Here is a 16,221-nt window from a genome sequence, read left to right as displayed (position 1 = left end):
TCAAGACAATTATATCATTACAGTATGATTTTTTTTGTAAAGCTGCTTTTGAACGAGTGTAAAAGTAGTTTGTGAAAAGTGCTATACAAATAAAAATGACTTGACTGTCAGAGTTTGACTAAGAAGTAGGTTGGTTAAATAAAATTAGCTCCAGTTTATGTATTATAATGTTCAGTTTGAGATGGCCTTTATATTAAAAAAAGTTATCCAGCCTAGAGTGTGTTTTCTATTTTTGCCGTCAAACTTAATTTTGACAAAATGTGCAGTTATTGTGTCTTGCCTTACAAAAGGTAATTTTATATCTGCAATCCACGTTAGTGCTTGGCTAACTTGCTATGTAATGTTATTGTTTTGGTAAGGGTTTACTATTCAGCTGTGGGCGCCTTTTACCTAAAACTGTGTAACAAAATGGTCGATCTCAAGAGTCTTATATAATTATATAATTACAAGCTGTATTGTTATGGCCGCTATCCACGATAGTCCATGGCTAACTTGCTCACTAACCAGGAGTAAGCCTCTGTTCATATCTCGGGCGAAAAAAGTTCAGCTATACCCATTCCAGCAAAAGATGACTAAATTTAATGCAATATGTGTCTTTTACTTGAAGCTTTGTTAGGTTAACAATAATCAACAGTGTACTTGTAAGAAAGCTACAAAATTAAAACTTACCACTGTGAAACGTCCTGCTCAAGTTGTGCTTGCGAAGGTGGTTCGGGTCAATCAGCTTGTTCTTCCAGACTTTCATTATTGGATTAGGACTCAAACTGGTACGGCAAAAACCGATGCCATTGTTACCATAGTTACAACAGTGTTTACAGCTGTTAAGGAAGCCTGAAACTCAGTTATGGTAAGGTCCATTACATTTCCGACATGCTCTACACGGTTGACCAATCACAACAGACTAGGCCAGCTGACCAATCAGAGCAAACTAGGCTTTTCGGAAAGGGGGGATTTAAAGAGACAGGACCTAAATCAGAGCGTTTCAGCCAGATGATGAAAACAGGTTTAGCAGAATTGTACAGTACAAGAAAAATAATGTTTTTTTTTTTAAATTAAAGCATGTAAACCTATTCTAGTAGACCCCCAAAATAAAATCATCAACCTGTAAATTAACATAATATGGGCTCTTTAAAGATAACATATAAATCTCTAAAGACAGACTTATCGTGAGTAGCGAGGTTGTTGAGCAGTCATTTCAGAAGTGAGGGGGATATACGTGTGTGTGTGTGTGTGTGTGTGTGTGTGTGTTTGTGTGTGTATAATATATATATATATATATATATATATATATATATATATATATATATATATATATATATTATATATACATACATATATATATACACACACATATACACAGTGCATTCATAGAGTATTCAGACCCCTTCATTTTTTTTCATATTGTGTTGTTGCAGCCTTATGCTAAAATGCTTTATTTTTTTCACATCAATCCACACTCCATACCCCATAATGACAAAGCAAAAACCAGATTTATTGAGCGCAACTTCAGAAATTATCAAATATAGCACAAGTTGTATGGAGTACTTTTATTGTGCTTTTATGGTGCTCTTTTTTGCCTTTTTTGGAGCTAGACAGTAAAAAAACAAAAAAAAACCAGTCAAAGTTTCATAGAAGAGAGAAAATAATATGGGATCGACATGAAGTTGATTAAATGATGACAATCTTCATTTGTGGGTGAACTACTCCTTTAATTGGCCTTGTAATATTTCAGAAAAATATTAACCTTTTGGACAAAAAGTTTATATGTTATATATACAGTATAAACAGTTCTGAAGTCACATCCTTCGCTCCTACACAACTTGCCACACTCACCTTTCCAACTATGAGCTCAAATAATAGCGCTCCCAAGCTCCACCAATCACATGCTGCCGTCTCTTCACAGATTCCGCCCACTTCTGCGTGACACACAAAAGAGTTCAAGCATCATGATATTATTATTCAAATAATTTATCATGATAGTGTTTCAGCTAAAATCATGTACAGAGAACCCTGCAGAGCATGTAAAACTATAGAACTCTGAGCAACATAACAAATACTTACTAAAAAGTAATTCACATATGCAAACGCACGCACGCACAGACAGACAGACACGTGCACACACACACACTTAATCCCCACCCGGAGAACATCTTGTATTTGTCGACACATGAAGCATATTAATGCAGAGACAGGGGAAACCCACAAGCCCACCATCTCTTATAACTCTCTTTACAGCTGAATACAAATTTATTAACCTTTCACATTCACATACTTACAGTTTGCTGACTTTGTTCAATTTTCAGTTATTCAGTCAAACAACTGTTTTAATTTGATTGTGTGCTTCGCATATATTGGGACATACAGTATATCTATCAATGATTGTATGGAGTGAGTGCTTTCACTGGATTTTGTAAATCGCTTGCATGTTTTCTTTCATTTTTGGAAAATACAGTTCCACATGTGTAATGGCGGGAGTGCATTAGCTCTGCAAAAATGTTAGCAAATCAGAACTGTGGCCATGTCTTAAAGCTGTACTACGGGTTAAACTGAATGTTTCAAACATAGGGCTAAACACAGTAATACTACAATATGACTTTTTTTGCACAAGAAAACGTCATGGTTATTGGTGTAACCTCCGTTCCCTGATGGAGGGAACGAGACACTGGTGTCGATGTAGTGACACTAGGGGTCACTCTTGGGAGCCCGAGACACCTCTGGTCTTTGATAAAAGGCCAATGAAAATTGGCGAGTGGTATTTGCATGCCACTCCCCCGGACATACGGGTATTAAAGGAGCTGGTATGCAACCACTCATTCAGGTTTTATGCTGAGGAGCCGATATAAGGTCCGGCCATTTCAGCGGGTAGTTCAGCGTTGTGGCAGGAGAGACCAACGTCTCGTTCCCTCCATCAGGGAACGGAGGTTACACCAGTAACCATGATGTTCCCTATCTGTCACTCACTCGACGTTGGTGTCGATGTAGTGACACTAGGGGTCCCTATACAAAACGCCACAAGGCTGAACTGTGTTACGTGAACTGGTGGTGTGTGGTGGGCAGACTTGCTGTGTGCCTCATAGCACACCAGGTCGACACGTAACCTCCCCAACACAGTTATGAGTGTCAAACGGCCCTTTTTGGGGACAAGTCGACTACCCAAAGAGAGAGACAGGCTTAACCCAGTCGTGGCCTCTTTTCCCCTTCTCTTTTTCCACTCCCTAAAAAAGAAGGGGGATTATCCAACTGGGCCGCCAGGTCTAGTCGGGGGGTGTCCCTCCCAAGGGGAGGACACCGCGGAGACCACACCTCGCCCCAAGAAAGGGGGGGGATATTTAAGTGGAAGAATACGTCACATGGTCTTTCCAACCATGTGGAGAGCCTTCAAGGTAGATCCTGCCCAATGGGGGAGGAGTTACTACAAACATGGAAACTGGGGCAGAGGGGCTCTGCCCAAGGAAGACTCAGTTTGCCAGCAGGGAAGCGAATTAGCGGAGGATATAGATAGCATGGGGTTAGCCTTACAGGGAACCGGCACATGCGGAGCACCTACCCCAGAACCGGGCTCTTAGTTAGCGCGTGTACTGGGCCAGCAGCGAATCTCTCCGAAAACTCGACTGCCACAGGGCTCGGAGGAAGTCAACCAGGGAACAAATTTTGTGAACACTACTGGGAATTAACGGCGCAGGTCTTCAGCTCAAAAGGAGGTGGAAGGCGCTATGTGCAAGCGATACACCCGGCCGGCTATCCCGGGCTTATCCACTTGTGTTGCGTGCCACTACCTGGGATGAAACCGGTTCCACCCGGAGGTTGTAGAACCTTGCAAAGGTGTTGGGTGTTGCCCAGCCCGCTGCTCTGCAAATGTCTGTTAGAGAGGCACCTCTGGCCAAGGCCCAAGAAGCCGCTACACCACAGGTAGAATGGGCTCGCAGCCCTACCGGGGGCGGCATGTTTTGGGCAAGATATGCCATAGTTATGGCGTCAACGAGCCAGTGGGCGATCCTCTGCTTGGAGACAGCGCTTCCTTTCCGCTGTGCACCAAAAGCAGACAAAGAGCTGCTCAGAGATTCTAAAGCTCTGCGTGCGATTCAAATAGATGCATAAAGCACACACCGGACACAGCGACAACAAGGCTGGGTCTGCCTCCTCCTGGGGCAGCACTTGCAGGTTCACCACCTAGTCCCTAAAGGGGTGGTGGGAAGGAGAGTGCCTTAAGCTCGGCTGACTGCAAAGGCTCAAAGGGGGCTCTCTGTAGACCCTGAAGAACTACAGAGGTCCGATGAGGGAACGAGGCGTGGCCTGGAGGGAATCAGCCTCCTGGCGCCTCTTAGGAACCTGATGATCAGGTCGTGCTTCCCTAAGGACTTACCGTCGACTGCGTCGTGGTGTGCTGCTATGGCAGCAACGTACACCTTCAAGGTGGAAGGGGACAGCCTCCCTTCCAACCTCTCTTGCAGGAAGGAAAGCACTGATCTGACTGCGCATCTCTGGGGGTCTTCCCGATGGGAAGAACACCACTTCGTGAATAGACACCACTTATAGGCATACAGGCGCCTCGTAGAGGGGGCCCTAGCCTGAGTGATCGTGTCTACCATCGCAGGTGGGAGACAACTTAGGTCTTCCGCGTCCCGTCCAGGGGCCAGACATGGAGATTCCAGAGGTCTGGGCGCGGGTGCCGGATGGTGCCCCTTCCCTGAGAAAGAAGGTCCTTCCTCAGGAGGAGCGTGAGGTCCGAGCACCACGTCTGGGCGGACCAGTAGGGTGCTACCAGGACGACCTGCTCCTCATCCTCCCTGACCTTACACACGGTCTGTGCAAGCAGGCTCACTGGGGGAAACGCATATTTGCGAATGTCAGGGGGCCAGCTGTGTGCCAGCGCGTCTATGCCGAGGGAGGTCTCGGTCAGGGCGTACCAGAGCGGGCAGTGGGGAGGATTCTTGGGAGGCGAACAGGTGCACCTGTGCCTGTCGAATCGACTCCAAATCAGCTGGACCACCTGAAGGTGGAGTCTCCACTCTCCCCTGAGGGTAACCTGTTGTGACAGCGCGTCCGCTGTAGTGTTGAGGTTGCCCGGGATGTGAGTGGCTTGCAGCGACTTGAGGTGCTGCTGACTCCAGAGGAGGAGACAGAGGGCGAGTTGTGACATACAACGAGAGCGCAAACCATCTTGGTGGTTGACATATGCTACCGTTGTCGAGTTGTCTGTCTGAACTAACACGTGCTTGCCCTGGATCAATGGCCGAAACCTCCGCAGGGCGAGCCAACAACTCGAGGCAGTTGATGTGCCAATGCAGTCGCGGACCCGTCCAGAGGCCGGCGGCTTCATGCCCGTTGCAAACGGTGCCCAGCCCATTTTGGAGGCGTCTGTCATGACCACGACATGCCTGGGGACCAGTTCTAGAGGAACACCTGCCCATAGGAACGAGAGGTCGGTCCAAGGGCTGAAAAGATGGTGACAGACCAATGTGATGGCCACGCGGTGTGTCCCGTGGCGCCATGGCCGTCTTGGGACTCGAGTCCGGAGCCAGTGCTGAAGCGGCATCATATGCATCAACCCAAGCGGGGTGGCCACCGCCGAGGATGCCATATGCCCCAGGAGCCTCTGAGGGAGTTTCAGTGGAACCGCTGTTCCCTGTTTGAAAGCCTTCAAACAGGCCAGCACCGACTGGGCACGCTCGTTCGTAAGGCGGTCAAGGAGACCGAGTCCAACTCCAAACCGAGAAAAGAGATACTCTGAACCCGGAGGAGCTTGCTCTTTTCCCAGTTGACCCGAAGCCCTAGTTGGCTGAGGTGTGAGAGAACCAGGTCCCTGTGTGCGCACAACACATCTTGAGAGTGAGCTAGGATTAGCCAGTCGTCGAGATAGTTGAGAACGCGAATGCCCACCTCCCTTAACGGAGCAAGGGCAGCCTCGGCGACCTTCGTAAAGACGCGAGGAGACAGGGACAGGCCGAAAGGGAGGACTTTGTACTGATACGCCTGACCCTCGAATGCGAACCGCAGGAAGGGTCTGTGTCGAGGAGGGATTGAGGCGTGGAAGTACGCATCCTTCAGGTCTACCGCCGCAAACCAATCTTGATGCCGGACGCTCGCCAGAATGCGTTTTCACGTCAGCATCTTGAACAGGAGTCTGTGTAAAGCCTAGTTCAGAACTCACAGGTCCAAGATTGGCCTCAACCCACCGCCTTTTTTCGGTACGATGAAGTAGGGGCTGAAAAAAACCCTTCTTCATCTCGGCTGGAGGAACAGGTTCTATCGCGCCCTTCCGTAGGAGGGTAGCGATCTCCGCGCAAGGTAGCAGCGTTTTCGTCTTTCACCAAGGTGAAGTGGACACCGCTGAACCTGGGCAGATGCCCGGCGAAGTGAATCGCGCAGCCGAGTCGGACGGTCCGGACCAGCCCTCGTGACGGATTGGAAAGCGCAAGCCATGCGTCCAAGTTCCGTGCAAGGGGGACCAAAGGGACAATGTCATCGGATGTACCGGCAGGTGGGGCCTCGCGGCGGGGCGGAGCTCGAGGTGCCACACCACATCGTGGCCATGCTGGACATCGAAGCCCTTACCTGGCTCCTTGTGACCACCTCCGGAACAGCCTGGGACGGGGGAGGAAGAGGCCTGTCCTCGTGACCCGTGGAGACTGTCACATCGGGGGTGGATTTGTGCCACAGCTGGGCGCTCAGGGGCGGGAGACCACCGCTAGAGCGCCAAACCTGCCAAATAGAGTGGTGGACGGTGGTCGTGATGACGGCCGTACACACCGGATACGTGACCCAGGGAACAAGGAAACCGCTCTTGCTGAGCTCTTGAGTACTGCAGCCACTTGGGCATGCAGCGCAATTAAATGCAAAAGGTAACAAAAAGATGAAGATCTGCTTACCAGCTCCAGAGCAGCGGGTTTTGTTGTCCCTGGGTCGCCCATCTCAAGGGCGCTTTGAAGCCTGAAGCCTTTCACGGGTTCTGGGCGGCCGCGAGACGGGTGGCATCTGCTTCCTGCGGTGGGCTCCACACCGGGGTCGGGCCGAAGGGGTGGGCTGCACGAAGCCGGTGCAGTCACCGCAGGGGGACGCCCCTGGCGATGAGTAGACGGGGTGCGGGAACTTAAGCCGCGCTAGGGCAGGATATGCCGGCTAGCATCCATCTACTGCTCTACCATCGAGAACTGCTGGGCAAAGTCCTCGACGGTGTCGCCGAATAGGCCCGCCTGGGAAATGGGGGCAGCAAGGAATCGTGTCTTGTCGGCCTCACCCATCTCGACCAGGTTGAGCCAAAGGTGGCGCTCCTGGACCACTAGTGTGGCCATCGTCCGCCCGAGAGACCGCGCCATGAGCCGCGCTCGGAGAGCGAGGTCGGTCGCCGAGCGCAGTTCCTGCATCAATCCCGGGGCGGAACTACCCTCGTGCAGTTCCTTTAGCGCCTTGGCGGACTTGCAGGAGAGCCATGGCGTGCAGGGCGGAGGCGGCTTGTCCAGCGGCACCGTAGGCCTTGGCCGTCAGAGATAACGTAAACCTACATGCTTTGGACGGGGGCTTTGGGCACCCGCGCCAGGTGGCGGTGCTCTGTGGGCATAGGTGCACCGCGAGCACCTTTATCCACCGGAGGATTGCCGAATAGCCCTTGGCCGCCCCACCATCGAGGGTAGTGAGGGCGGGGAAGCTGAAAAGATCGGGACCGGGCAGTAAAAAGTGCCTCCCGCGACCTTGTCAGCTCTTCATGCACTTCCGGGAAGAAAGGAACGGGGGCGGGGCGTGGCTTTGAGCGGCGCCGCGAGCCCAGGAACCAATCACCGAGCCGCGAGGGTTCAGGGAAGAGCGGTGAAATCCACTCTAACCGACGCTCGCGGCTGCCCGGGAAAGCATGTCGTCATCTCCGCGTCAGCCTGTGACTGGGCAATCGACCCCGAAGGGAGGAGCCCAGCTGAGGCTTCCGACTGGACGAGCCCGCTCTCCGATGCTGCGCTCGAGAGCTCATCACTTTCGCGGGCTCCAAATAAGAGGTCGAACTCGCCGTGAGACGAGCCGGCGGACTCACCCGGAAGCCCGATCGGGGCAGACGAGCGTGCTGGGGAATGGGAGGTCCGCGGGGGGATACCCAGCGGAGGCGGTCCCATTGGGGTCCCCAAATCGCACCCCGGTGCTAGCCGTGCTGGCCTCACACCCGTGGGTAAAAGGACCGAGGCGGGAGCCTCTGGGGTGGCTCGCTTTCTTACGAAGGCGAGCCGCGACCTCAACGTTGCCATGGATATATTCTCGCAATGAGAACATGACCATCCACGAACACTGTCTCCACGTGAGCAGTGCCCAGACACGAAAGACAGTGATCGTGACCGTTAGAAGGCGAGATAACGAGCACAACCAGGAATAACACACAATCGGAAAAGCAGCTTTAAAAAGACGCGTCTTTAAAAAGACGTTCCGTGTGTGCGCTCTTTTAGAGAAATATATACTCTTTTAGAGGGGAAAAATGCTCTTTCAGAAAACATACTCTCTAGTTTTTCTGCTTTAGCGCCCAGGGGCGTTCTCTGCAGTGCACCAGTGCAGAGGTGGGAGAAGCCGCTGAAATGCGGCATCAGATCCAGCAGAGGTGAATGAACAGTAGTATTCAGCTCAATGAGCATGACCGTTCGGCTCCGAAGAGAAAAACTGAATGAGTGGTTGCATACCAGCTCCTTTTATACCCGTATGTCCGGGGGAATAGCATGCAAATACCACTCGCCAATTTTCATTGGCCTTTTATCAAAGACCAGAGGTGTCTCGGGCTCCCAAGAGTGACCCCTATTGTCACTACATCGACACCAACGTCGAGTGAGTGACAGATAGGGAACTTTACTAACATAATACGTGGACCTCAAGGAAGGAAATAAAAAGAAATAAAAATCCACAACATCACACCTTTAAATGAAAGAAAAGGCTTAACTTTAGCCAAAAGTCTTAAATGGAAAAAAAACCTAGATTTTACAACTGCATTTATTTGTTTATCAAACTTAAGGGCGCAATCAAATAAAACACCCAAGATTTTCCACATACTGTTTACTGTAGGACACCAGATAGCTGAGATTGAGATTAAGATTGCCAAACACAATAAACTCTTTTAGGTTTTACGCTCATTTAGGTTTAAAAAATGTAAAGAAATCCAAGATTTTATGTTATTTTTGTTTCAAAGGCAGATAGATTTGAGTGTTGTCCGCAAAACAGTGAAAAGACACCATGCTTCTTAAAGATAGATCCTAAGGGAAGCACATACAATGAAAACAAAATAGGAGCAAGAATGGAGCCTTGAGGGAACTAGGGTTGCAACTGTATGAGATTTTCATGGTACGATAACCATCTCAGAAAATATCACGGTTTCACAGTATACGGTATTACACAATTACTACTATCAGTTACAATGACCTTTAAAGAAGTGATTGAAAACTCCTTTAATGGTTGAACAAATGCTTTATTATAACTGAAACTTGAAACCATTTTTTTTAAATTGAAGTATGTGTAAAAAAAAGTCTCCCTTTTGAAAATAAATAAAATAAATAAGAAAGCTAACAGAATTATAATAATAAACCTAATTATAAACATGATAAAAAAATAGCATGCAGCTATAACATGTTATATAACTAAAGCATGTTAATTTACATGTTAGCATAACATGTTAAATTAACTACTAAATGAAAAATAACATCAGCTGTGTGTGCTTTTAAAGCAATGTCCTATGATTATTAATAATTAACATATATTGTAGGTGCGCAACAGCACAGCCAGATTGCTGCTGTCTGTACCTTTAACTCAGTGGTTCTCAACTGGTTTTGCTTCAGGACCCAGATTTTACATTGGAAATCAAGTGGCGACCCACCATAGTAAAAACATAACCTGTATTTAATGTATCCTGGGTCGCATTTCCTTTTATGTTGCATAGTTTTGTTCATGGTTTTCAAGAACAAGGACATGCATCAAGTGACATTATTTGTGTTGTTGACGTCAACAACAAAAGCGACTAGAAGTTTTCTCTCCCCCCTTTTAAAAATTGAAGAGCATATTTACTTACATGAGCCTATTATTATCCCGTTTGTTTCCTAATTTCAAATATAATTCAAACAGAACATACATATTACACAGGAGGAAAGGCTCCTCATTACCATGGTTAGGTCAGTGTAGCTAGTCTTAAATAGTAGTAATAATAATTATAATAACAAATTATAATATTTATAAAAAAATAAGTACTAGCTGAAACACATCTTGAAAAATGCCACTGTTGATATAAAATTAGGTCTAATAGATTCTACCTTTAGATTATTTCAAATGAAACTATAAGATTTTGTCAAAATATAACATTTGACTCATGTAAAATCGTGAATTTTTGTAAAGGTGATGTATAATAATAAAAAAAATTTGCGCATAACACAGTGTTGCTCTTTTCCTTCTCTGCCTACTGTTTGATGGGTTCGACTTGACTTCCTCCGTAACACTTTAAACTAGAAAAGTCTCACTAGAATTGAAATTGGTCACATCACTTTTGAGGTCTGCGCACTGCAATATCAAGTGAAGCCAGGTTGTTGCATGCATGCGCCAGAGAGAAGAGTATATCATGATCACGAGCTGGTTCCGTTATACTCATGCGAAAGTGCAGATGAGAAGCCTTTAGCTGATTGCGAGATTATCATTAAATCGGCCTCGGCAGTCCTAAATAGGCTATCACTTGGGCGGCCACCGAAATATCTTGGGAGAACCATGGCATTGTTCTTTCCCTGCTGTCCGCGACCCAGTCCGAATAGACCTGCGACCCAACAGTTGAGAAACACTGCTTTAACTCACACACACACTCACTTATGACAGACCCCCTCGCCACACTTCTTAAATGTTTTGAATAAAAGGCAAATTTGAAATTGGTCTAAAATGAGACAAGACTGTAGGATCAAGATATAAACTTCTTATTTACCAGTGATCTAGTGTTAATTAGAGACATCCTGATCAACATCGGGTCGTTGGCGGGCTGTGATGCATGACACAGTGGACGAAGATTACGGAGATTCACTCCATCTCAACGGAAACAAGGCGACTGATGTATGAAGAATTGGACTGATGGGTTTGGAACAACAGGCAAAATCCATTGGTATAGTATTTCAAGGGAGCACCACAAGATGGAGCGGTCACAATCCAACTCTCGTACAAGAAAGCCCAGACAAGGCTGAAACACAAATTGAGATGCCAGGCAAGACTTCAGTTTGATGGCTATGCCTACCCACTTTCCTCATCTTCTGTGACATTTCCTTCAGGGAAACGTCAGCAGCTGGCGTAGACATGAAGATATTGAGCTTATGCGCCAGAAAAAGTAGCGCGCAGCCATCTTGAAAATTTTGTCCACATTGAAAAACAATTTTAATCACATTTAAGCCTTTTAAAAATGTGGAGTGATAAATAAATTTTAAATAGTACAAATGTAATTTCCTTTAATGTTTGGAACTTGCATGTGAAATAATATGCAATCACTGTTTGAAATAAGTTTATGGAGTACAGGGAGGTTTGGTTCATATAAAAAAGAAAAATAATACTGTTGTTATGCTAATTATTGAGCCAGTATGAACAAAGGATAATATTGTGTCTGACTTTATACACACTAACACAAAGAGACGGTAAGTAGACTGCTGATTATGCTTAATGCATTTGCAAATCATCATGGGAACATTTACTGAACCAATAATTGAAATATAAATTAAATCTGTCATCTATACAGGCAGATAAGTCTGACCTTTAAACCAAGCAGGCTCACAGAATTAAAAATTTTATGGCGTGTAACACAAGGACAAATTATTGCAAGTAAAGGCGCAGTACAGCATCGCCTACCTTTCCAAGTGTAGTCTCCAAATATTCCATAATATACATAATTTATCATAATTGGGGAAGAAAAGAACAACTCATTTTGCCTATATAGACATGCGCAGTTATGAACAATGAGGCAGAAATCCAAAACTTAATTCGATGTGCGCATTTGTTTCCTCAGTCACGCATCCCTCAAGTGTGCGTGTAATATGAGACAGCCTCTGAAACATATTGGGTATTATTATAGTCATTATAATTGATTATTAAATTCCGTAATCGAAGCATTGAAGTTGCAGCAGAATATTGAGGCATTTTACAACCCTACATACTATTATTAAGCATAAAAAAAAACGCCATTTCATTTTGGGTGGCATTTGAACACCCTGGAACACCTGCGGCTGCCACTGTTCCGCTGTAAGAGCACCTCAGCGAAAGGGCAGGGGCTCAAGCCCCTATAGCGTGCCTGAAGGGGATCATCATATTTGGTGGTCCTAGGTTTGAAAACCTTGTTGTAACCATGATTTATTCTTCTTTAGAAGAAAACTGAGGGATGTCAAAATGATTTTCTGTGGAAATGGACATTCTCAAAAAATTATGCTGATAGAGTTTAACTTGTACATATTATCCTTAAAGGATCTTTAGTGATATTTGTGTTAACAGATCTCTTTCTGAAGGAGTGAATAGAGTAAATGTAGTGACAAGAGAAAGGAAAGCAAATCTAGATCCAATCCAGATCTAGAGAGCCCTCATCTGGTTCAACTGAAAGACACATTCGGACAGAGCACAAATCTGTCTAATATACAGTAAATACACACTATATATCCTTTTTCCTTTTCTCTCTTTTTCCTGGTCAGTAATGCAAGGGTGCTCAGCTTTGGATAGCCATTTTATTATTATTTGTTTGCAAGAAATTGTTTAGTCATCATTTATTTTAATATGTACATGTTCAAATGTTCAGGATTTTTATTTTATTTTATTTTTTTATATGTAGATAATTAGACACATTTTAACAGGTATTAGTCTTTGATATAAGTATACAGTATGTATACATGCCATATAATCAGTGGACATGTTGTAATTACAATGGGCAAAATCTGCCATTTTACAGTAGAATTGTTTTTTAATAATAGGATCAAATGGGCAGATTCGATTCATATCAAACTTTATTGGCAAGAGAAACATAAGTGTACATTGCCAATGCATTATTAGACAGTATATATACAGATATACTGTAAAACAAAATGAATGCTGAAGTTTAAAACTATAATTTCTCAGGGGGGCCTGGGTAGCTCAGTGGTAAAATACGCTGGTTACCACCCCTGGAGTTCGCTAGTTCGAATCCCAGGGCGTGCTGAGTGACTCCAGCCAGGTCTCCTAAGCAACCAAATTGGCCCGGTTGCTAGGGAGGGTAGAGTCCCCAAAAAAACTACAATTTCTCTGGCTGCCATTCAGTCTCTAGGAGTATACCTGGCTGAAGCTTCCTGAATGGCCAGTCCCTCTATCACGCACATACTGGGTCTCACTCGGGTGGTTTTGCTTTTGAGACCGGTTCAGATGAAAGTGAATGAGCATTTTGGGGTGATGTGAAGAGAAACAGCAGCTTGCCCATATCTCTCCCACACCTGGTTCACCAGTTGTGGGTGAAGTTTCCATTCTCCACATAATCCACTGCCGTATTTATTATGGCAGGGACATGCATTGTGCGTAAAGAATAAGCATGCAGTGCGCCACACAATCAGTTTCTATGCTAGGATGTGCAGTTGAGTCGAGTGTACGCCTCCTGAAAATGTATATATTCCAATTTTAGCCAGAAAGTAAGGAAAGACATTAGTGAAGTTTCGCCCATTGTACAAAGGTGCCTAGGTTTTCCTGGTAGGCAACAGATGCCCTAACCCCACCCCCACCCTAATCTGAGCCTGTAAGGCTGAGTAGCCTGCCAGGAACCACTCGGGACACCTTTATACTATTGCATGAAGTTTCAGGAAGTAAAAAAACTAAATGATTGCAGTATCCATTTATTTTTACTTCATTATTTAAATTTCCCAGCCCTAATATATACTGTAAAATTTAAATGAGTTTTTTTTTATTAATGAGTAGACCATGCTAAATATGCAATTTAATACATCCTTGACATATGTCATTGACACTAATAAATGTGCTGCATGCCTCTGAAACCTAGCGGTAGGCACAATGCATTTTTCTGCTCTTATGCTGCTGAACACCTTTTATGCTCGCTTTGATCGTGGAAACACAGAACCACCCATAAAAGCTGAGCTCCCACATGATGATCTACTGCTCACATTTTCCACCAGTGATGTGTGCTCCACCCTGAGCAGAGTGAATGCACATAAAGCTGCTGGCCCTGATGGCATCCCTGGCCGAGTGCTCATGGCCTGCACAGAACAGCTGGCAGATGTCTTCACCAACATTTTCAACCTCTCCTTGGACCAGGCCATTGTCCCCACCTGCTTCAAAACAGCCACCATTGTACCAGTACCAAAACATGCTGCTGCAGTGGCCCTCAAAGACTTCCGCCCCATTGCTCTTACTCCCATCATTGCTAAGTGTTTTGAGAGGCTGGTCCTCTCCCACCTGAAAACATGCCTGCCCCCAACACTGGACCCATATCAGTTTGCCTACAAACCCAACAGGTCAGCTGAGTATGCTATCGCCTCAGCTCTTCACTCCGCCCCGACTCACTTGGACAAAAACAACACATATGTCAGGATGCTATTCACTGATTTCAGTTCTGCTTCAAAACTGTGATCCCATCCAAGCTGATCTCCAAGCTCACTGATCTTGGCATCAGCCCCTCCCTCTGCAACTGGACCTTGGACTTTCTCACTAACAGACCACAGTCTGTTAGGATCAGCAACCACAACTCCTCCACCCTCACTTTGAACACTGGTGCACCACAGGGCTGTGTGCTGAGTCCAATCCTCTACTCCCTCTTCTCCCACGACTGCACACCTGAGCATGGTTCCAACTCCATAATCAAGTTTGCAGATGACACCACGGTGGTAGGCCTGATCAGCGGCGACGATGAGACAGCCTATAGGGAAGAGGTACAGCACCTGGCAGTGTGGTGTGCCAACAACAATCTCACACTCAACACCCAGAAGACCAAGGAGCTGATTGTGGACTACCGGCGGACGAAGAGGAGCATGTGACTAGCTTCAAGTTCCTGGGTGTCCACATCTCTGAAGATCTTTCCTGGACCTACAACACCTCCACTCTGATCAAAAAGGTGCAACAGCGCCTTTACTTCCTTAGGAAGCTAAGGAAAGCTCATCTGTCCCTCCACATCCTGCTGAACTTTTACCATTGCACTATTGAAAGTATACTAACAAACTGCATCACAGTGTGGTATGGCAACTGCACTGTCTCAGACCAGAAGGCCCTCCAGCGAGTGGTGAAAACTGCCCAATACATCACTGGTGTTCAGCTACCCTCCATCGAAGACATTCACCACAAACGCTGCCTAAGGAGGGTGAGAAGCATTATCAAAGACACCTCTCACCCCAACCATGGTCTGTTTACTCCTCTCCCATCTGGGAGACGCTATAGCAGTCTTCACTGTTGCACCAGCAGACTCAGGAACAGTTTCTTTCCCTCAGCTGTCAGCCTACTGAACTCTAAACTCAAGCGCTGAACACGACATCCCACTCAGACTACATTTTTTTTTTTTTTTTTTTTTGCACATTCCCTTGCACATTATTTCTACCTCTTGATGCCACTTGCACTGTTATGGTCACCGGCCATTTACATATTTACACTTCATTCTGTACAATGCACCTTCAGTGTTTATACTTCTTCATTTGCACCTTGTACTCTATTCATAGACATTTGCATTGAGCTGGTCTCTGCTTCTCTACCTCATAACTTTGCACTCCATAAAAATCTTTATTGTATATATATATATATATATATATATCAGTATATATGCATGCTATTTGCACTTCTGGTTAGATGCTAACTGCATTTCATTGGCTCTGTACCTGTACTCCGCACAATGACAATGAAGTTGAATCTAATCTAAAATCTTATACAAAAAATGATCAAATCAAACCGGGGTACTAATTCCTATGTCACAGTTATGTTTCATTAGAGTCATTCTGGCATCATTACAGTGTAGAGATTTGTATTATTATGGGTTCCTGTAATGTATTAATTCCTTATTAGTGACAGGACTATGTTTCTAAACAATGGGGCCTTTCTAAGCAATGGGGCTTTATCACAAACATTTGATATTTCAAAGCTTCATTACTCAAGTTCCCGCATAGTTCATTTTCTGCATCTGCTGGTCAAAACATAAGCTCCCTATTAATGCTCCTTGTAGTTTAACAACCATGTTAGTTTAACAACATTACATTTTATATTAAGTTATCAATGCAATTTGGTCTTTTTGCTCCATTCACTTTATAT

At 45.6% G+C, this 16,221-nt stretch overlaps 1 protein-coding gene across 5 annotated transcripts in view; it reads right to left on the bottom strand.

Moving 5' to 3' along the window:
• The window catches only part of rps6kc1 (ribosomal protein S6 kinase polypeptide 1), a 173,293-nt gene that overhangs the window by 24,289 nt on the left and 132,783 nt on the right, over positions 1 to 16,221 (bottom strand). For all 5 annotated transcript variants that reach the window (XM_051654727.1, XM_051654728.1, XM_051654733.1 and 2 more), the window contains one exon: positions 1,834 to 1,916. In XM_051654727.1, the coding sequence (XP_051510687.1) occupies positions 1,834 to 1,916 (83 nt within the window). The remainder of the gene's footprint in view (positions 1 to 1,833; positions 1,917 to 16,221) is intronic.

The sequence above is a fragment of the Myxocyprinus asiaticus genome, chromosome 25 (genome assembly GCF_019703515.2).
Source record: "Myxocyprinus asiaticus isolate MX2 ecotype Aquarium Trade chromosome 25, UBuf_Myxa_2, whole genome shotgun sequence".
NCBI classification, from domain to species: domain Eukaryota; kingdom Metazoa; phylum Chordata; class Actinopteri; order Cypriniformes; family Catostomidae; genus Myxocyprinus; species Myxocyprinus asiaticus.
Note: the sequence above shows the minus strand (reverse complement) of the source record. Positions and strands in the feature narration are given on the sequence as shown.